The sequence below is a fragment of the Danio rerio genome, chromosome 22 (genome assembly GCF_049306965.1).
Source record: "Danio rerio strain Tuebingen ecotype United States chromosome 22, GRCz12tu, whole genome shotgun sequence".
Taxonomy (NCBI): domain Eukaryota; kingdom Metazoa; phylum Chordata; class Actinopteri; order Cypriniformes; family Danionidae; genus Danio; species Danio rerio.
The window spans coordinates 32967501-32991163 of record NC_133197.1 but is presented as its reverse complement, the minus strand read 5'-3'; the positions used below and the strand labels follow the sequence as shown (position 1 = coordinate 32991163).

The 23663-nt window shown below is 36.4% G+C and overlaps 2 protein-coding genes across 4 annotated transcripts in view; both read right to left on the bottom strand.

The window, feature by feature from the left end:
- The window catches only part of grip2b (glutamate receptor interacting protein 2b), a 388262-nt gene extending 370824 nt beyond the window's left edge, over positions 1 to 17438 (bottom strand). For 2 of the 3 annotated variants that reach the window (XM_068216484.2, XM_073937529.1), the window contains exon 1: positions 17116 to 17438. In XM_068216484.2, the coding sequence (XP_068072585.1) occupies positions 17116 to 17170 (55 nt within the window). In that variant the 5' untranslated portion in view covers positions 17171 to 17438. The remainder of the gene's footprint in view (positions 1 to 17115) is intronic. The other variant, XM_073937526.1, reaches the window with a different exon arrangement.
- A 3365-nt stretch (positions 17439 to 20803) lies between these two features.
- Positions 20804 to 23663, bottom strand: part of sec13 (SEC13 homolog, nuclear pore and COPII coat complex component) — a 23693-nt gene continuing 20833 nt past the window's right edge. The window contains 1 exon segment of the mRNA NM_213335.1: positions 20804 to 21263. Coding sequence (NP_998500.1) covers positions 21153 to 21263 — 111 coding nt within the window. The 3' untranslated portion in view covers positions 20804 to 21152.

The window sequence follows — 23663 nt, the reverse complement described above, 5'->3', positions numbered from 1 at the left end:
CTGAAGACAAAGTAGATCTAGCCATCGGTGTCGCTCAGCACAATGTCAAGTCAACATTCACTGTCCCAAAACACTGACGGTGCACCACACCACTCAGAAACAATCCTGACAAGAAAATAAAAACATTTCCAAGCATCATCTTAATGCAAATAGATGATTTTTCTGCCTGGTTGAGTCATCAAATCACATTACGCACATTCTGGTGAGTGACCTAGATGAAGATTAGTTAATACTGCTGGCAAAACCACATTTGGCACAGTCATGTTAAGCCCGTCCACCTCTCTTCAATCCCATGTTTGCTTTGAAAGAGAAATAAATGTGGACATACGACAAAGCACTGCTCATGGTTGTAAATTCTGTTTGTTTGATAATCCTGTTATATGCTTTGAAAAGTGCCACAGATAAACATCTATTTACTTAATATTCTATTTACTCCCAGAGTCAAAATTGCATATGTAAATTCTAAGGTGGCCATGAGAGCTTAATGCACTACAATTTAAGAAAACACATGAAATTACAAAAAAAAAAAAAACTGCAAATAAAGTAAAGATCTTCATTGGTTTGACAGCATGCGTACTTGTTGCAAAACCTCACAATGCAAATACAATAAAATGTCTAACAGTGTGTATAATATTATTTTATTATATTATATAATTATATAAAATTATATATATAATATATAATTTTGTAATGCACTACTTTCAAAAGTAACTTTCCCCAACACTGCCCAATTCTGATGAATAAATAAACTGATATCGTACAATTCAAATAAAGAACTATGAACTCTTATCTTAAAATTCCATAAATGTTCTCAGTCAGAAACACATGACAAATAGAAACAACATTAATGGTTATGAATCATATTTGTTTGATGATCCCAACTGTTATATGCTTGATAATCACACAAGCTTGAAGGACAATCTGGCAAAGCGTTGCGCTCAGGAAAGACCAGCCAAGCAAATTAATTAAACAGTTCGCCACATGCTGAAACAAACCCACGATTAGAGAGAATCTGGCCAGCATCGATGTGATGCTCATTACGCACAATAATGTCAGACGATTGCATCTTCATGTTAAAAAAATTACTAACATTAAACAATTATCATTCTGGGTGGAAAATAAAAAGCTTAGTTCGGCCAAAAATTGTTTTATCCAGCCTTATGTTGCTCTGTCTTTCTATTTTGGAAGAGAGAGGGTGTGTTTTAAATATGTTAATTGCATTTGAGTCTATGAATACTACTTGATTCGCAACAGTTGAAATCTATACCAGATTAGTTAAGGAATCATTACATGAATCACATTTTTATAGAATCAAAACTAACCATATTGAATTGTATTAGCTCATACAGCTAGTTTTGTGGGAAACAATTAATCTATGCACATCATTAAGGAAAAAATTGTTTGCCCTTGTATACAAAAAGATATACATACACACACACACACACATACACACACACACACACACACGCACACACACACATACATACATATATACATATACATATACATATATATATATATATATATATATATATATATATATATATATATATATATATATATATATATATATATATATATACACACACACACACACACACATACAACAGTTCTGTCTGTTTCCTCGATCTGATTGGCTGATAGCCGTACGGTATTCTGCAAATAACAGCACTCGTCCAGCCTCGCATTATAAGCCCTAAGAGAAAACCAGCATAATTTAAACTACAACTGATCAAATCATTATTAAACACGTTAATGACTAAGCCGACCTCTCTCTTTAGTAAGTTGTGGTGCTGTTTTTATACCATAATAATATTGTGATCTCCCGATTACAACAGAGAAACACTTGGAAATCTGATGACATTTCATGCCATTTAGTCTTATAATCTTGAAATATGAGTAAAATCACCTGTTTTGTCATCAGTTTAGAAATTATGCTAGAGAATCATTAAAATACTAGCTCTAAAAGAATGATTATGAGTTAGCAATGGTTTCTGCTGTTCAGGGGCCTCATGTATCAATGCTGCGTACACACAAAAACTTTGCGTACGCCAGGTTTCACGCTCAGAATCGCTCACGTTGGGATTCACTAACGATGAAATGAACGTGGGAGTGTATGCAGCTCCACGCCAGCTTCATGGCTGGCGTACGCAAATTTTTTGTGCATGTCTGTTTTATTTCCATTGGCGACTCCTAGAGGCAGATGTGTTAAATTGCTCTCTACAAAGTGTCTTTGAGCCTTGCAATGGCAGCTGTATGAGACGGGTTCATTTAGCAGGTATATAAGGTTTCCATACCATACAGTTGTCCAGCCAAACATTAAAGCACAATTTGCAGCGGTCGCCTGTTTTCCCAATGTAATCTGAGCTATCTACTGCACGCACATTTCTATAAACACACTATCTGAAGATGAATTTGCATGCGTGAATCAGAAACATTTCCGTTTAATAAATGTGCAAATAAAATGGGATGCACAGACTTATTAATGATTCCTACTTGTCTTTCTCGTGATAATCTGATATATGGGGGGGGTTCAAGCTCGAATGTGTCAAAACATGTTAACATACGTTTTACGAGCCGCACCACTGAGACTACTCAGGGTACCACAACATTTACACCTATAAATCCCGCTATTTCTTTTTTAAATACACCTAGTACGATGTTCAGACCTAACTGTGTTAACCGCATCAGCTAAACTCTCCCCACTCTATTTTTTTTCTTTCGTTGTTAATTCCGAAGGACAAACTTGCAAATAACACAGTTTTTCTCCGGTCTACCTCCGAAAGCAGCACCTCCAATTCACATTCTGTTCAAAGTTTCTCTACTTGCTTGCTTTTGCCTTTGCTTTTTCATTGGGTTTTGCCAAAGTAGAGTCATTAGCATATTCATATGGGGGAGTACAAAAGAATATGCGTGGGATTCGGCGTACGCAGTGTTTCATACATCTGAATTTTTTTCTGCGAACGCAATGTTTTTGTAGGATTTCTACGCAAGTCTTCGTACATGAGGATCCTGTTCTGTCAGCTGCAGATGTGAAGGAATGGTAGAAGAAAGTAGTTCCTCTCTACAAAAGGGAAACTTCTGAGGTAAACAACTTTCATCTCTGAACATTAATAATAAATCCAAATAAAATGCTGCACTTCCCATCTCCAGTCGCAATGAGTTCTGGGACTTCCAGAGCGAGTTCGGTGCTCAAGCCTGCATCGGTGAGTCCTCGATATCAAGATCACATCCGGGAAGTTTCACGCGTCCTCCGTACTTGCGGTCTTGAGTATTGGAACTGAACTTAGGCAGCTGATGATGACGTTACACGAGAACACGAGGACGCAAGACCACTGAAGAATGCATATTGAGAAACAGCAACAGTTTCAGCTTCTTTAATGTTCTATTGAAGAAAAAAGGTCACATCTTAAATGGCCTGAGGGGGAGTAAATTATTAGCAGCGTTTAAATTTTGGGTCAACTATCCCTGTAATTTTCCTGATTATTGCATAAAACTAAAGCACACCACAGATTTAAAAAAGCAAATGTCATTAAAAAATGTTTTGTTTCCGTTGTTTACATGAATAAGGTGCTTTTTATTCTGTAAAATGAACAAGATGCTATACAGCCATGAAAAAAAAATGAACCACAAACATTCTCATTACTGTTTATCAGTTCAGCCAAACTGATATGTGAACAGCATAATAGATTTGAATTGAGAAAAACCCAAGAGCTTTGTCGAGGATGAGCATGTCTAATGATAATACTGAAGAGTAAGGACAGACTCTGAAATTTTCATTGTGTTTTTTTTTCCAAATTTAAATGTAAAGAAAACATCCAAAACGCATTTTAGGTCCATTTTTTTATGGCATGCAATTAATTTATATATTTATATTTAAAATAGCTATTAAAAGGGTCATCAAAACACCAAAACACATTTTTTTGAGAAGTTGACAGTCATATAAGTGTCCCACGCTGCTAAAACACTATTAGAACACACATATTTCACAAAAAAAAGAAAATTGGTTATTTTGTGTTTCTTCAAGCAGATTTGTTCTTCCGGTTTGAAAAGAAAGTTTTAAGCTACATCACGGCCATGCGATCAGTGTGTAAAATCCAGCATGGAGACTGGATATCAGTACCAGCCGGCACAACGTAACGTCTTTGAGATTTCAGCATTAAATCATGAGAAAGACTTGGTTTGAACCAATCAGCGTGCTTTTATTATGAATGAGGTGCAACTTCATTAATATGAATTATATAGCTTTGAGGACATCTTTTACCTGTTACAGTGTTTAGAGAGACACCACATTGTGTTGCCAACCATAATTAGAACAATTAGAAGTAAAACAATTGTTTGAAGAGATAGGTCGCCAGTGTTGCATTTGTAAGTTTGCTGCAAGGAAGGTTTTGTTTCCCACAATGAGAGCCCGGCTGCGTGTGGGCCCACATTTGACTGTTAATTCCAGTCTGTTAATATGCGACAAAAATATGTTTGAAGGAACATTTTTTACCTGAGAGCTTTTCACATCAGGAAATGGTCAAATCTAGATTCGCCCTTTGTCTTCTTTTAAAAAAAGACATGGCTCCAGTATGTGTCGATTGTCCTGTTTCTATGGATTTGGTGAGTGTATGATCAATGTTCTTTATGTTTGCGAAGATAGTTTGCATCGTCAGCAGTACATTTTCAGTTTTTGAAGGAATACCGTTGTCAAAATGATTTAGTTACCAAGTTTACAGTACGTTAATATCACTACAATCTTTTAGACTGAAAGATCTGCTGTAAATGCTGCTCTCCAAATGAAAACATGTAAACACCTTATGCCGAGTTCAGACTGCATGATTTTCAAAGTGCTCATGTCACAGATGTTTTCACACTGCATGACTATCCAGGCTAGTGTTTTGTCGCTGCATTGTTTACACTGCAAGATAGATCGGCGACAGGGGCTTTCACATTGCATGACTTCACAATAGGAAGAATCGCCGACAACTTTGTCCAAATCACGTCTCGCAGCCAAAACATGGAGCGTATCTTTTGTTATTAACTATATAACGAGAAAGAAGCCTTTATTGGGGTAGAAAATGTACATATTGGCTTACCTGGGTTTGAAGGGAATTAGCCATTTCCCCTCAAGTTCCTTTTTTAACTTTCTGTATGAAACGTCAAACAGACACGGGTGCTCCTGTCAAACCTCCTCTGACAAAATAGTCTATACACACACGACTGTTTCACACTATTCTCTACACCCACTAAGTCTCTGCATCTACCGAGAAATGCAGAGGATTTTTTTCTCCCATTCGACGTGCGGTATCAAATTCCATTAAAACAACACTCTTCCAGCAGTTTCTTGCATCCAGTATCTCGTTTGTCATGGAGGCATGCATGAATTGTTCCTGAATGAAAGTGAAAGTGCCAAACGGCAGTTAAAGTGGACAAATTAAAAATGAAACACCCGAAATGACATGAAACCCTGAAGGAAATGTGGATAGAGTGCTGATGCATGATGTTATTTGAGTTACATACTATAACATGTAAAACGGGATCATGAAAGGAACATTCAAAAGCAACTTGTAAACACCTCAATCATATTATCATCTCCCCGGTGTCTGTGTTTGTGTTGCCACTGTAGTGCACCTATAATGAAATACCCCTTTCCATGCAAACCCTTCCCTCTTTCGCCACTCGACAATCCCACCTAAACAAAGCTGGACTCACCTACTTTCCTGACTTTTTTTAAACTAGAGGTGTGAAAACATGCTGCTGAGACAGGCGGATTTCATGGCCCCTTAAAAACTAGCTTAGATTTTTTTATCTCCTTTTTAGCAAGATTTACAAAACTTACAGTTGTATTAATATCTATAATCTGAATGTTTTTTTTTCAGATAGATATATGTTTGTACATAATTTGCCTGAAAATATACAGTTATTATACAGAAGTTTTTTAATGTGCAGAGTACTTTCTGAATTATAAAGTGATATAAATGAAATGAAAGATGACCAAAATCCCCTCTGTAAATACCTTTGACAATAACATGCAAGAATAAAATCTATTCGAATTTCGAACCAGCATTTATCCAATGCTCCGATTGCAAATATGCTAAGTGGTACATCAATAATTAAACAATGTCATGTTTTTAAATTTAAATATAACATTTTAGAATAAAATACAATTATAATTATGATACAATTTGTTTTGCTATTCAAAATGTAGCCTAATCAACCATTTGGGGAAGTGTACGCTAGTTATTTGTAGTTATTTTCACACTATTAACCAGTCTACCTTGACTTAAAGTAGCATCCCCAAACTTAATATAGATAATACATATATTAGTTTATGGCTATTACATTATGTTGCTTATGCTGGGCCTATTTTCAGGGTGCAAATTACGGGAGGGATTGACCGCCCTTAATGCTTGATCCTTCTTGAAGCACATGAAAACAACATGTATGTTTTTTTAGAGGTCGGTCTGTAGAGGTCTGTCCTCTAAATAGCAAGAAATAGTTATCTCTGATCTGCATCTTAAATACCAATGTTGCTAATTATATATACACACATTTGACCACCCCTATAATGGATTGTACCATAGTGAACGCAATTAATCTAAGCCGATAGACATGAAGTGTTCATTTTTCTTGTTTGTTTTTTTGTAAAATAGGTATAGCCTAAAAGTAAAGTCAAATTAGATGCATAGTTTGTATAGTTTGACCTACAGTATCCTCTGAAATGGCTAATCGCTGAATATTGTAGGTCAGAATACACAAAGTATCCCACAAAACACATATCATACAAACGAAATATGCTCCATTAATTAAATAGATCTCATTCAATTTGATTCACTGAAGCATGTATTACAAAAAATAACATTACCGAAAAAGTTGGCCCCCCTGATCACCAATATATTTGCACACTGCCTATATTTAATGTGCATTTAAGGAAAACGAGATATAAAATTCGGGTTACGGGCAAGTTTTTCTAAAGTTTTTCTTTCCGCTTGAACTTTCCACTCAGGTATAGCCTAAAATAGCATGTCAAAAATGAAAGTGAGATATTCACAACCAACGCGAAGGTGATATAAACGTCTTAAGGGATTGCATTACCGTGCTACCGCTCATTTAATCACTATTTTCATTCATGAGATACGTATACATATTTCTTCATTCCTGCTTTTGCTCATCACAGAGAAACAGCAGAGTCTTTAACACTCCCGCAGCTCTAAATATATTATTAATATTCATGATGAAAGATTAAATGGCTGTGAATAAGGTGTCATGAGTTCATTGTATCTTGGCGCGAGGGTAGATATTTTACTCAGTGAGGAAAGTTTTTGCGTGTTTTCAGACGTGACATTGAAGACCTGAAGCTCCGATGTTGTTTGTACAACCAGTGAATTTGCCGTTTGTTAGCTCGAGGGATTTGTTAAGTGTGGCAACAAAGTAGATTATGCAAATTGGAACCGTTATCTTGATCATTTCTGAAAATAGATTGGAAACAGTGGAGGAAAAAAGGGAGGAACTTAAATTGAACTTGAGTGTTTGGGGTTTGACGTGGATTTATGGCCTCAAGCTTTGATCTTTTAATAATTCAATTGTTTAGCCTATTTGATTTGAAGTGACAGAACAGGTCCTTTTATTCACCTGAAGGGGAAAATAATACAAGATTTAACCATTTTCAAATTAATATAGGTCAGTGGCATGACATTTAATTTATGCATAAAAATATTTCTGAATGAATTTTGATGTTTTGAAATTAGTTTTTATGATATTTGACTCTGTCTTTTTATCATACTGAAAAAATATGGATGATAATAATAACAACAACAACATTTACTGTTTAAACATAAGTTTAAGCATATGCATTAACTTACATTTATTTTTGTATACATTTAAACAAATATTTGTCTTTATATTACCATTGTAAAATTGTACGAAACCAACAAACACAAAGAGTGAATTTCTAAGAACTTGACACATTTGTTGTAGATATATAACATAACATGACCCCTTATTGCATTTTCAAAACAAACTAGCAAAAGACTTCAAGGGGTTGAGACAGTCTTATTTTGATTTGTCAAACAATGTTTGCTATGGCTGGACTTTACCAACAGGGCACAACCCTTTGATATTTAACATACATGTAATTCCAGAGCGCTCTAAAAATAGGGATGATGGCTGTATAACGGAGGGTAAATGAGCATTCTGCTGCCTGACCTCATGCAGACACGAGGCAGAAGAACTATTTCTTAAGTGCCATTTCAGATGGGCATACAGCATACACTCTTAGAAATAAAGCATGGCCTATTTATTGATTTATATGGTTACAATGAGAATTTTTAGCATCCATGGAATTTTTCCAATGGACAGAAAGTTCAACATGGTGGAACATGGTTTTAAAAACACTCTTTGTGTAACAAAGAGTAAATAAACATCACTCCCCTGACTTTAAGGTGCACTGACTGATATCTTTGTTAGTTTACATTTTGCCTATGTCAAAAATGTCTGTTTAAATACAATTCTAAGTGTGGAGGAGAGGGGGTGTGCAAAAGAGTGTTTAAATTGGTGCCGTGACCCGGAATAAAGTAAGGTTAAGGGGTTGAATAGGAACCCTGTTGGTAAACCTCTTTACTCTGGATAGAAGCAATAGCCACTGGCTTGCATGGTTCGGGACCTGTAGAGCTGCGCATCAATGGATTTGCTCCTAAGTGTTTGGACTCTCAGTATTGAATTTTAAATGACACTGAACTGAGCTAAACTGAACTTAAGGTGCTTTCACACCTACACTTTTGTTTCGGAACCTGTCTCGTTTGCCCAGTTAACGTGGTTCGTTTGGCATATGTGAACAGGGCAATCGCGCTCTGTTCCGCGCCAAAGTAATCGCTCCGAGACCGCCTGAGTGAGGTGGTCTCGGCTCGATTGAAACGAACCCTGGAGCGGTTCGATTGCAATGAGAAAGTGATCCAATCCGAGCGCGGTTATATCACAGTGTTTTATGGATATACAATAGGCATACGGCTATATGAAGAGAGAATTACGAGTAGGGCGGGAAGGTTCGCAAGTCTCCGGATGCCCGCAAACGAGTAATGATCTCCCGGTAATCTCGCGTCTCCCTCCCGGTCCTCAGATAGGCATCGTCGCGCACCCTTCTCACCCCTCCCCACCACATCTCTCTTCAGACACGTCATGCGCGCGCACCTGTCAATCACCACCAAACCACCACCTCTCCTGACAGCTGAGCGGGACACTGCAAAATAAACCCTGACACTTGTTTTAGCTCTTTTGGTCCAATTAGAAACTTTGCAGTGTGAAAGCGAACTACTCCAAGAGCAAAGAGCAACAATGTAACATTTGTAATCTCTGTTTCGGAACAACTGAATCGATTCACAGGTGTGAAAGCACCCTTAAACTCTGAAAACTGGACTGACACTGTTTCAATTTACTATAATATTCTATGTGAAGCTGCTTTGACACAATCTACATTGTAAAAGAGCTATAGAAACAAAGGTAAATTGAACTGAATTAGAATATGACACTAGATTCTGTCATATTCTGCAGTCTTTAGCACCCTAAAAAGTATACTCGTCCCAAATGATGGAGATGCCAGGCCATATGCCCTTCAGAGAGGGGGGGAAAGCACTAGAGGGGTTACATTGGTGCTGTGACCCTGAAGGAAGAGATGTTTCAGGGGTGGGTGTAAAGGAGACCAACTAGTAGGTGTTGTGTGGGTAAGCCTCATCTTCTTGTCTCCAAAATGAGCACCAGCAATTGATGTCCAGAGAGCATGTCTGGTGCCAATTATCCCTATTTAAAAGTCAATGAGGATGGGTTGAAAAGAACTTGAGGAGTAAAATTGGTAGCCATTACTCGAATAGGTGTGATATTTGGGGAGATGAGTCTAGTAACAGTAGTAGTTGTAGTAGTATCAAGTATCAAGTCTAGCTAGTAGGAGTTGTGCAAATGTTCTCAAAAGTGCACCCTAGTAGCAAAGAATTCTGGCCCAGATCTGGTATTAAGCTGGGACAGCAGGCATTCATCCGGCACTGGCATACAGCATGTGGGCCAACCATGGCCTGGGTTTGGCAGAGGTGGCACCGTCTATAATGCGGCACACAAGATTTGGGCCAGATGTAAAACGTAGTATTTGGCCCAGATTTAAAAAATTGATTGTGGGCCAAGTGAGTTTGGCCAGTCTTGACCCACATTTAAAATACATTAAAATAATTTTTGATTAAATAAATCAATTCTACCAATCAGGTCACTGAGAAAAAACAAGGCCCATAGTGTGCCTAAAGTGCAATGCTTCATGGGTTTATCAATTTCATTGCAATCGTGACACACCAACCTTACTGGCCCAGTTCAGGCCCAGTTATGAGTTATTAACTTGGCTGAGACTTGGCCCAGATATGGTCTGTGTTTGGCCCTTGTCTAGAAGCCAGATTTGGTCCATTCATGTACCGTAATTCACTGCGGCATGTGGGCCAAGCAAAACCTGATTGTGTGGGCCAGAGCTGGGCCAGAGAAATTTTGCTATGTGGGCAATTGTCTCATGTAGTGTAGATCCCAATCTCTGCCTCATTTGAAGCGAAGCAAGAAGAATAGGAGGGGTTAAAATTGGTGCTCTGACCTGGATTGGAGTTTGGTTTAGGGGCGAATTCAACAGAAGCCAGCTAATAGAAGGTGTCTGAGTAAATGTCATTGGAAGCTACAAAGGTTACCCGTGCTACAAAGGTTGCACTACTAATGGATGCTAGGCTGTGGTCTTTAACATAGCACTTTTGTGGCCCATACAAGATATGTCTGTTTAAATCTTCAGTGAGGGGTAAAAAGAAACAGAGTAGTTAAAATGGTGCTGTGACCCAGATGAAAATGAGGTTTAGGCAATGAGTACAAGAGACTAGCTTGTAAGACCTGATTGGGTAAACTCCCATGCCTAATCCCAATCTTGTAGGAGCTGTGTGAGTAAATGTCACACCATTGGCTTCAAGAGATGAACTAGTGACTCATGCTAGAGGCTTTAGCGTAGGGGTGCCCAAGCTCAGTCCTGGAGGGCCGGTGTCCTGCCAAGTTTAGTTTCAACCCCAGTCAGACATATCTGGCCTAGCTTATCAAGCTCTTACTATGCTTTCAAGAAAAAAAAAAAAAAAAAAAACATCCAGGTGTGTTGAGGCAAGTTGGTGCTAAAATTTGCATAACACCGGCCTTCCAGGACCGAGTTTGGGCACCCCTGCTTTAGTTCCATTGCTAGTTATATTGCCTATCATGTCGAAGACAGAAGAATTGCGAATAAAGTACTGAGAAAGCCTGAAAAACTAAAGACTAGTGCATTTAATTTTCTGTAGACCAGTAGGCCAGTCATAACAGATCATCTGATCAATCAAAGCAGAGTATGCTTGCAGATTGGAGGGGCTTACAGAAACCAGACCTTTGCATTTTTTGACATTAGATGAATGAAAACTTATTGTAGATGACCTTCAAAATAAGACAAGTATCCTTTACAATAGCACAATACAGGTTCTTGAAAGGTTCCTTGGGAATCAAAAAAATTGTTCTTCTACGACATCATTGTGAACATACTGATTCAAGAGTCAAAACCTAATGCAGAACTTAGTTCAAGGTCTTCATGAGCAGTCATGCAGCTACGATCAATTCTGCTGAAGCTAAACGCAGGAATTTGTCCAGATATACTGCTGCAGCCAGAAGATATGATCAGGCAATGCTCTATCAGTGCTACAACTTCTTCCAAATGCACACGCACACACACACACACACACACACACACACACACACACACACTTAGTCGGCAAACTGCAAATTCAACCTCACTATTCTAATTTAACTTGGTGCTTATGATTAATGGGATCTCGCGTCTCGGAATTCAAATTCTGATAAGGAAAGAGGATTAGCTCCTTCTGTATGAGAGATAGAAAACCAGAATAAAAAATGTGGTATTCTTAATGTTCTCTTTGTGTTTCCACAACAGTCTGACCAACTGAGTTTATTGCCATTAAACTGCCTTTTACTAATCAACTCATTAATTCATTAATTTTCTTTTCGGCTTAATTAATCCAGTGTCGCCACAGTGGAATGAACCACCAACTTATCCAGCACATTTTTACACAGCGGGTGCCCTTCCGACCGCAACCCATCTCTGGGAATCATCCACACACACTCATTTACACACACTCACACACTACGGACAATTTAGCCAACCCAATTCACCTGTACCGCATGTCTTTGGATTGAGGGGGAAACCGGAGCACCCAGAGGAAACCCACACAAATGCAGGGAGAACATACAACCTCCACACGGTAACGCCAACTGAGCCGAGGCTTGAACCAGGGACCCTTTGACCTTCTTGCTGTGAGGTGACAGCACTACCTACTGCGCCACTGCCTCACCCTTACTGACCACACTGCAAAAAATGCTTTTCTTGTTTAGATTTTTTTGTCTTGTTTCTAGTTTAAATATCTAACATAGTGTTTTGTTTTGAAAAATAATATACCAATATTAAGTGAGTTTTTCCTTAAAACAAGCAAAATAATCTGCCAATGGGGTAAGCAAATTAATCTTGTTTTTTCTGTTGACGTAAGATTATTTTGCTTACCCCATTGGCAGATTATTTTGCTTGTTTGAAGGAAAACTCACTTAATAATGGCATATTATTTCTCAAAACAAGACACTATGTTGTGCTTGTGTAGAAAATTCTTCTTGATTAAGGAATTTTTCTATATTTGGACTAGAAACAAGACAAAAAATCTAAGTAAGAAAAGCATTTTTTGCAATGCAACTTCAGTTTTAAAAGCATCTTACGAGCAATGGCTTCACACAATGAAACTTGTTCACAGCTTAACATTTTCACCTCTCTGAATGCACAATTCATGAGATCTTCTAAGCACAGTAGAGAGTCAGGTAAGATCAGTCACTTGAAATCACTCCCTAGGAGCTATGAACATTCAGCCTTTCATTCAAAAAACAAAAACAGCAGCTGCATTACAACATCCCAAACATCACTGTCAAGCATTGAAGTAGATCAAGATGCTGAGGAGTGCCTCAAGGCTGTGTACTGAGGCACAACTCATTTTGCATTTGACATCATTTTACCCAAGTGTGGAGATGACTTCCCTTGAGGCTTTGCACTAGGGCATATTCATTCATTCATTCATTCATTTATTTACCTTTGGCTTAATATTTATCAGCGTTCGCCACAGCGGGATAAACCGCCAACTATTCCAACTTATGTTTTACACAGTGGATGCCCTTCCAGCCACAACCCAGTACTGGGAAACACCCATACACGCTTATATTCACATACACTCACTATGGCCAATTTAGTTCATCCAGTTCACCTATAGCACTTGTCTTTGGAAACCAGAGCACACGGAGGAAACCCATGCAAAACACATCGAAATTCCACACAGGAATGCCAACTGGCCCAGCTGGTACTAGAACCAGCGGCCTTCTTGCTGTGAGGCGTACATCTCACTTGGAAATAGATTAAATATATATAAAGGAGCCTTTCCTATTGTGCAATACTTTTGAATCTTTGCAAATTCTTTAAAAATAATAATAATAAATAATATAAAAAACAAGTAAACAATCCTGTGGGTTAAATATATAGAATGTGTTTATAAAAATGGTATAAGACTTTTAGAGATAAGTTCTGGTCAAGCTTGGGCACTTTATAAGATATAGCTTGATTATTTATTATGGAGGGTGACACAATGGCGCAGAGGGTAGCACAATTGCCTCACAGCAAGAGGGTCGCTGGTTCCTCTCGGCTGGGTAAGTTGGCATTTCTGTGTGGAGTTTGCAGTTTGCGTGGGTTTCCTCAGGGTCCTCCGGTTTCTCCCAGAAGTCCAAAGACATGTGGTGTAGGTGAATTTGGGTATGCTAAATCGGTCATAGTGTGTGTGTGTGATTGAGTGTGTATGGGTGTTTCCCAGTGATGGTTTGCGTCTGGAAGGACATCTGCTGCTTAAAAGACATATGCTGGATAATTTGGCAGTACATTCCTCTGTGGCGACCCCTGATTAATAAAGGGACTAAGCCGAAAAGAAAATGAATGAATGAATGTATTTACTATAGGTCCATAAATTGTTGGCTAATTATGAATTACAATGTATAATTCTTTAAGAACATAATTTCCAATTTAATTAATATTCTCTATTTTTAAATAATTTCTTGAAAAAGAAAATCAAAAAATAATTAAGAAATATGTTTAAATAAATTGCAAAGCTCCCAGAAATCTATATTAAAAAATGGCAATATTCACCTAAATCAAACAAAATATATGCCCGTTCCATACTTTTTACATAGTTGAAAGATTGAGTTCTTAATAGCTAAATAATAAAAAATAAATCAAAACTTTGCATGGGTCACTACTTTTTGTTTAATAGAAAGAGCAACTGAATATTGAATAGCTCAAACACTGCTTATTATAATTCATGTGGAACATTTTTTCAGGCATTGCTCAGCTCACAAATATGCCAAGAAACGTGTAAAGTATAGAAATTATTTGAAAATGCACACCATGTTTATTTAGTTAATAATATACACTGTAAAAATCCAAGGTTCCACACAATTCATTCATATTGTCGCAACACAAATCTCTAAACAGATATAACAAATTAAGTGGATTGAACATAAAAAGTTATGTCATCCAAATAAAATCACAATCAAGAATTGTGTAGTTTCAGCACATTTTAAATAATAAGTACTTTGAACAAGCAACAGCAAAATTATATGATTTAATCATATGAAATATAAAGTTAACACATGTCCATTACACTCTAAGGAAAAAAGCTGTCACTGGGGTGGTACCTTTTCAAAATATACACTTTGGTACCTTAAACGTCCACACTTGCACCTTCAAGGTATATAATAGTACATATAAAGATCAAAAGTATACCTTGTGTGGTACCTTTAAGGTATCATCGTGGACCTTTTTTAATTATGTTTTTTATTTTCTCAAAAGGTTTTACACTTACAGTTGAAGTCAGAATTATTAGCCCACTAGTGAATTATAAGCGCCCCTGTTTATTTTTCCCCCAATTTCTGTTTAATGGAGGGAAGATTATGTCAACACATTTCTAATCATAATAGTTTTAAAAACGTATTTCTAATAACAGATTTATTTTCTCTTTGTCATGATGACAGTAAATATTATTTTACTTGATATTTTTCAAGACACTTCTATACAGCTTTAAGTGACATTTAAAGGCTTAACTAGGTTAATAAGGTGAACTAGGCAGGTTAGGGTAATTAGGCAAGTTATTGTATAATGATGGTTTGTTCTGTAGATTATCGAAAAAAAAATAGCTTAAAGGGGCTAATAATTTTGTCCCAAAAATGTTTTTTAAAAAATTAATAACTGCTTTTATTCTAGCTAAAATAAAACAAATAAGACTTTCTCCAGAAGAAAAAATATTATCAGACATACTGTGAACATTTCATTGCTCTGTTAAACATCATTTGGGAAATATTTACAAAAGAAAAGAAAATTCAAAAGGGGGCTAATAATTCTGACTTCAACTGTATATCAGGTACATTTCAGAGGTCATACATATGAATACACTCACAAATATAAGCACAAATTCTGTACATCCTCTTTCTCTTTCAACAGTATATGCTTCCTTTTTTGTGTGCATGTACACTAATGTTATACATAAAAAAATATAAATAAATAAATAATAATAATAATATATGTTAAATAAAATAGGAGAAAAAAGGGTGGGGGACAATTAAGTAAAAATAAATAAATAAGTGCGGTTTATTCATAAACTAATTTCGAGAGGATCACGTGCTTATAATCAACACGGCTGGCTCCTTGTTAGCTCCGTAATCAGCCCTATTAGATGATTACGGAAGCATTATAAATAACCTGAGTTTTTCACTCCAGTTATCTTCGTCTTGAAGCTCCCCCCCTTTCCACCCCTACATCCTCCCACTTTTTCTGATCGGGCGACAAGGTGGCCCAGTGGCTAGCACTGTTGCCTCACAGCAAGAACACCGCTGGTCCAACCCATCGGGCCGGTTGGTGTTTCTGTGTGGAGTTTACATGTTCTCCCCGTGTTCGGGTGGGTTTTCCCCGGGTTCCTCGGTTTCCTCCCACCGTCCAAAAACATAAACCATAGCCAATTGACTAAAACAAATTATCAACCAATACAACCTGAGTTTACACTTCTCACGGTGACAAGCAGGGGAGTTCTCGAGACCTACCTGACCTCGAATTCCCCTCTCGCCCTTCTAACGGGAGGGAGCCCCGGGCTCGAGGATATTACGAGCTCAGGGCTCTCTCCCGGGACAGCATGCCAAATACGCTTTATTGATTATCAGCTAAGTGTGAACTCTTGAAACCAGTAAATTAAGATATACATACACACTAGCAACAAAACTATGTACATGTAGGGAAGTGATCCTTCCATTTTTAGGTTAACAGAAAAGTTCAGGTCAATGGGATGTTGCATAGTTAGGCAATTTTTTCCCATAAATAAATACATTTTTATATTTTCTGATTAACAAAAGTGGGAATTTGTTCAATTTTATACATTTCCATTGTATTTTCCAATCATGCATTTAGGGTAGGACTTTCATGTGACAACCATTTTTTGGTAATGCTTTTTTTTTGACAGCTACCAATAAAATATTAATTAGATGTTTATCCCTTTTTAACCATTCCTCAGCTATATGTCCAAAAATAGTTTTATCATTGTGGACCTTTTAAGTACAAAAGTGTACCGTTTTGGGTAAAAAAAAAGTGCACCTTTTAAAAAGGTACCACCACAGTGACAGCGTTTGTGCCTTTATTACTGAGAGTGTTTATTAATCCACGAGAAAGTAGTGCAGAATGTAAAATCGTCAATAACTTATCGAGGAGAACTGCAAGGCTACATCCTGGGCACAACAAAGTCTGCTTCAAACATAATTTTAGACACCATTCCAGACACAAAGCCAGACTAAACACATGCCACTTCATTAACACGTGGGCTCAGAGCAGATAACGCAGTCACTCGTGCTGAATTCACATCTGATGCCAATTACGCATAACATGCAGCTTTGCAGGCGCATCTGCCAATATCACCCGATGATCAGCGAACAACCACAAACTCTCGATTAAAGTCAGAAACCCGTTCACTTTACCTTCGTCGTGCATCCTCTGCAGACAAAAAGTGAGGTTTATCCTCCAGCTTGGCATGGCAGATAATTAAGAGTAACGCGTTATGCGGAGAGAGGCAGAAAGGGATGAAGAGGATGAGGAAGATGATGGTTGGGCTTGTGTCGGTGTTCAGGTGTATCGTGAACAGATCCTGTGGCGTTCATGCGTTGGTCCATGAGCATCAGCTGTCAGTCCTGCGACCGGAGCGCAAATGACTCACTGAGTGTCACCGCCTCACCAAAGTGTGTGAACGAACGCGAAGACCGCAGATCCGCGCAATACACATGCTAAAGCAAACTCATTAACCCTTACCTGATGATGAGCTTTCGGGGATACGGATTCGTTTAATTTGCGAATGAATGATGTGCGTGTTTATATACTGTAGCCGATATTAATTTGCACATGGTACTTTGTATGTGGGGGAAAAACATGGTATTGACATGGTATTTTTTTAATTGAGCTTTAATGAGTTTTCCCCCCGTTTTTTAATAGTTAAATACTTTTTCTAAATATATTTGAAACTTTTAAACAACATAAAGATTTGTCATATCATCAATTTAAAGGTACAACAAATACTACAATTCAAATATATTCATTTTCATTCGGCTTATCCCTCATTTTTCATGGGTGACCACAGTGGAATGAACCACAATTTATTAAATTATATAAATGATTATTCTCATTTTTTAAAAATGTTTAAATTTATATATATATATATATATATATATATATATATATATATATATATATATATATATATATATATATATATTTACTATAACTTAAATTGTATTGTGATGCATATTACCATATGTCTTTAAAACAATGAATAAAAAACATATCTATTTAAATATATTTCTAAAATATACTTATTTATTGTATTGATACATATTGTTCTATATGTTTAATCCCAGTTAAGTACATTTGTAATATTAGTAAAAAGGAAAAAACTTTACATTATAATAAACATTTTTCAAAACAATATTTTTAAATTATTAAGTTTACCCTTAAAAAAAGCTTAATTTAAATACATAAATAAAATAAAAAATATTTAAGCTTCTGAAAGGTTTCATTTATTTACTGAAAAGTTTCATTTGTTGAGCACTTGTTCAATTTTCTGAAAATGAGTGACTTTGTCTCTGTAATATGAGTAAGAGACTTGTCAGAACTGCAAGCGCTAAAGCGATGTGTAACCCAGACTGTCAAAGTACGCATTTCTCAAAACCAAAAAAAATCAACACGTTATTTAAAGTGACGCTTGACTCGCGCTTGTTGGAGGCTGTCACACATATGGAGTTATTATCTTATCTTTTTTTCTTTCTCCTTCTCCACCTCAGATGCAAACTCCTAACTGGTGGCCGAGGCTCTGTCTTGATCTTCTCAAACCCTTGGGCAATTCTGCCAAATCTGTAAGCCACGGATAATTTAATGTGACAGTAATGGAAACAACTGCCATAGTATGTTCACGCTGGATGTTTAGATGGCACGTTTATTTGACAGATTATGCAGGTGATGCCAACCGATTCGCTCACGGTTTAGTGGTTTTATGGAGCTCCAGGTATTTCGAAATGTGTATAAAATCAAAAATTATGCCTTTTTTTCTGTAATAGTTTTTGCAAATTCATGGTTAATCATATGAATTTGTACAGTTTTCACAACACTAGAAGATATAAACATGTAAAACTTGTAGTCACTTCTGTTTTAATGGATTGCTTTTTTTTTTCACGTCACCTCATACTTCAGTTTCTCATAAAATCTTGACCAACCAAATGCTCTCTAGTATCTGACATACCCCGCCCCCTTCAAGAGACCTCATTTCCTTTTTTCAACTGATGCGTTCGAGCTCAATCACTCTCATTGGCAGAACCGTGAGGAGAACAAAATGTTATTGGCTGCTTTTTCAAAGAGGAGAGGAGCTATGCTATGTCCCGCCCTCTCTTCACGCTTCAGCTGAGATTTCGTCAAACATTGAATAAAAAAATGCACATTTCAAAAGAATTCATGGGGAATTTAATTATTCACCCTCATGTCGTTTCAAACTACTGACACCTTTGTTAGTCTTCGGAGATAAATTAAGATTAATAAATGGATTAATGATAAGTTTATAAAATGGAAATCGAAAAGCTCCCTGACCCTCTATTGACAGCAATGGTCCTGACTTGTTCATAGTCCAGTAAAAACATTCTCAAAACAGGCTTTCAGTGGTTCAATCAGTTCATCAAGCTACAAGAATTATTTTGTACAAACATTAAACAAATAATGACTTTATTGATAAATTTTGTCTCCTCAGTGTCAGTATATTGCGCACGGTCACGAGAACTCACCTCTGACATATTAAGGAAGCTCTCAGATTTCATCTAAAATATCTTCATTTGTGTTCTGAAAATGAATAAAGGCTTCAGGATTTTGAAAGACGCGAGGGTGAATAATCAATAGCAGGCTATTCATTTTTGGGTGAACTAACCCTTTAAGTATGGAAGGCCATTGGGGTCTAAAGTTTTCCAAACGAAACATGGAATTTGATAGTGACAAGAGTTATTCTTAAAACTTACCTAAAGTAAATAATTCTAATAGCTGAGCAACAATTTGAGGACAACATTTAACTCAATTTTATGAAGTTGAAATTTAAGAACACAAATTTACGCAAAAGTTGTAGAAACATAAGAATTAGGTTGCATGAATTTGTCCAAATTGGCTGCCAATTTACCAAACGAGGTAAAGTTCTTGTAAATTTTCAAGAATGCGATTGAAATATAGCTTGCTATCATTTATTTTCCAAATTTTCAGCAGTTTTTGACAATGCAAGTATTCAGTTTGACTCAATTGACAGCCAATGAAACTGCTGGATTTCAGACTAATGCAAATGCACATACAAACATCAGACGTCATGTTTGCTTGTGAATATTATGAATGTGTACTGGAATGGCTGCAAATGTTACATAAGATTCCATAAAAATTGCAGTCAAACTGAGCGATTGTGAATACTAAAACAAAAAATTCACAGCATTTCATGCTAAAACCTTTGGTCCCAATCCCCTACCATATTATAAATAGTTTCTAATGTATGTTTAGATGGATGAAAGGATACACGCATTACAATATATATATATATATATATATATATATATATATATATATATATATATATATATATATATATACATATATACATAGTAGAAGTCAGAATTATTAGCCCCCTTTTTTATTTTTAAATATGTATTCTTTAAAGCAGTTTTGAATTTTTTAAAACCTATTTTTGGGACAATATTATTAGCCCCATTAAGCTAATTTTTTTCGATAGTCTACAGAATAAACCATCGTTATAGAATAACTTGCCTAATTACCCTAACCTGCCTAGTTAACTTAATTAACCCAGTTAAGCCTTAAAATGTCACGTTAAGCTGTATAGAAGTGTCTTGAAAAATATCTAGTAAAATATTATTTACTGTCATCATGGCAAAGATAAAATAAAACAGTTATTAGAAATAGGTTTTTAAAACTATTATGCTTAGAAATATGCTGAATCAATCTTCCCTCCATTAACCAGAAATTAGGGGAAAAAATATACAAATATTTAATTAATAATAATTCAGGGGGGCTAATAATTCTGACTTCAACTGTACATAAAAGGCACATGCATACTTAAATCAAATAATAACAATATTAAAGTTAAGTATAGAAAATTTTATTCTTCAGGGGTTTTTAAGGACTTGAAACCCACTGTTAATATCCACTATGGCCATTATTTGGACTAGCTTTCATATTTTTTTAATTCTCCAGTAGTTATTTCTCAACATACTTGCCATGTTTAGAAATAGAACAAATAATACAAATCACCGGAAACATCCAATCTGGGAAGGAACCATTGGAAATAATCTAAAAAATCATGGCAAGGTTGAAAAACCAAACAACATTTGATATGGGCTCCAGCACCTGGGAGTGGGATGCAGGTTTCAGAAAGTCTTTGAGGGCAGAATGAAGTAACCCTGGTCTGATTAGAGGTGCGAGAGAGGGACAGGGCTCACTGCTCGCTCTGTTGGCTGTCTGTGATGGAGCTCACGGCCCCCTGGCCTTTGTTGACGTCACTAATGCAAGCCCACTGTCCGTCCACTGACTCCTTCCACAGGGTCACCTGCAGACACAAGTCAGCAATGCAAATAAAGTCATTCTGCTTTTTATAAGAAATAGGGGAAAAGGCAACTTTTCAAACCAGTGAATACATTAAATATTACTAGATATCACTAGTGCATTTTACTTTTACGACTGAATTCATTGTTTAGCTTTGTTAACTGTAAACACCTTTTTTACTAGCAGTGGGGGAAATAAGTATTCAACTCGTCACCATTTTTCTAAAAGTTCTAAAGGTGCTGTTGACTTCAAATTTTCCCCGGGTGTTGGTAACAATCAAAGAAATCCATATATGCAAAGAAAACCATATTAAACAGTTTACAAATTAAGTTGTTTGTATTAAAATGAAATGACACAAAGTATTGAACACATGAAGAAAGGTGGGAGTAGAATGGCAGTGAAAGCCCAGACAGCAGCTGAAATCTTTAATATTAATATCAGCTTCTTCAGTCTAACATCTACATTAGCAGGATGATGAATATGAAACCAGGGTGGACATTTTATGTGTTTTAAAATTACATATTGGATTTGCATATTTGTAAATCATGTTTTGAATTTACGTATTGGATTTGTGTATTTTTGAATGGTGTTTTGAATTTACGAATTGGATTTGCATATTTTTGAATAGTGTTTTGAAATTATAAAATGGTTTTGTGCAGTTTTGAATGGTGTTTTGAAATTATAAAATGGTTTTGTGCAGTTTTGAATGGTGTTTTGAAATTACGTATTGGATTTGTATATTTTTGAATCATGTTTTTTCCCAGAGATGGGTTGCGGCTGCGTAAAAAACTTGCTGGACAAGTTGGCGGTTCATTGCGCTGTGGCAACCGCGGATTAATAAAGGGACTAAGCCAACAAGAAAATGAATGAATGAATGAATCAATCAATCAATCATGTTTTGAATTTACGTATTGGATTTGCATATTTTTGAATGGTGTTTTAAATTAGCGTATTGGATTTGCATATTTTTGAATTGTGTTATGAATTTATGAACTGGATTTGCGGATTTTTGAATCATTTTTTGAATTTATGAGTTGGTTGTGTGTATTTATGAACTGTGTTTTGAATTTACAAATTGGATTTGCGTTTTGAACTGGATTTTGTAAATGTGAATTGTGTTGTGGATGTATGAATTTTATTTTGTAAATGTATTATTTTTGAGACTGATCTGGCTCCATATCAGTGACTATGTTCACATCCATATTTATATTCTTGTCTGTCAAGCATATAATTTCCATGCTAATGCAAAACTTTAAGCCTGTATGATTTTTAAAAGAATACTGAAATAAACATTTGTAAAAAAAAAAAAAAAAAAAAAAAAAAAAAGCCAGGCATGCCAACTGCGCTACTTGCAATTTTTATAAATGTTTGTCAAAAATAAAAGCAATTGATGACTAAAAATACTTCTTTTTTCAATGTAGGTGGTGCATAATAATTACCAAGCACCACTGCAACATCCCCCATTAGTTATTTAAAAAAATAATCAAAACAAACGTGCCTGCATTAGCTCACTCAAACCACCAAGAGAGGCCTATGTTTAACCTGTGCTTGTTTTCAACCCCCTTTTGCATTATTTAGCTGTCTATTTTATGAATGCATCAGATAATGGCACGTTCGGCTGAAAGTAAATGGCTCGACCCGTCGCTTGTCGACGTGAATAATTACAAGGCATCGAAATGGAGTCTTCATTTGAATAAGCGGCGACGTCGAAGACCAGGCCGAGTGCTGGGTGATTTAACCTCCGTCATTAATTCCTGAACCTGAGAGAGCTTTAATACTCGGGCCCTGTAAAATGAGTAATGATAGCTGGTAAATCACTGCTCTGCAGGCCCGTAAGTTGCCCACATTCACCACAAATAGCATCTTCCTTCTGTAAATTCCACTGGATGACGGCCAAACGCTGTCAACATAAGTTTCACGGGGAAGAGCGAATGAATCACAATGAATTTGTCAAAGAACATTCATGGCCTGTCCTTTTACTGGTGACCGGGTGAATCATATCTAAGTCTGACGCAAAACAAATAAAGATTTATCGCTGTGATTTAGGCTCGTCTTGTATTTGTCATTGGACTAGTCTGATGATCTATGTCACCAGTGGCTATTATTTAAAGGCACAATATTTAAGACTTTATCCAAAAAAACTATCCATAAGAATAGAGAGCACACTCTCGGTTTCCAGTTTGATTAAATAGAAAACAGGGAAACAACAAATATGATTTAATATGTTGTCTGATTTATTAGCCTGCACAGAGCAGCATTACAACAGGAGGCAAAAATGTATTTAGTATGATAAAACAGCGCTGCTTTTTCACCACATGACCAAGAGCCTAAAAACAGTAAACAGTGGACTGTGGCATAATAAAAGCTCTGCTGCTTTGTCTCACATTTTGCATTCACAACTTTC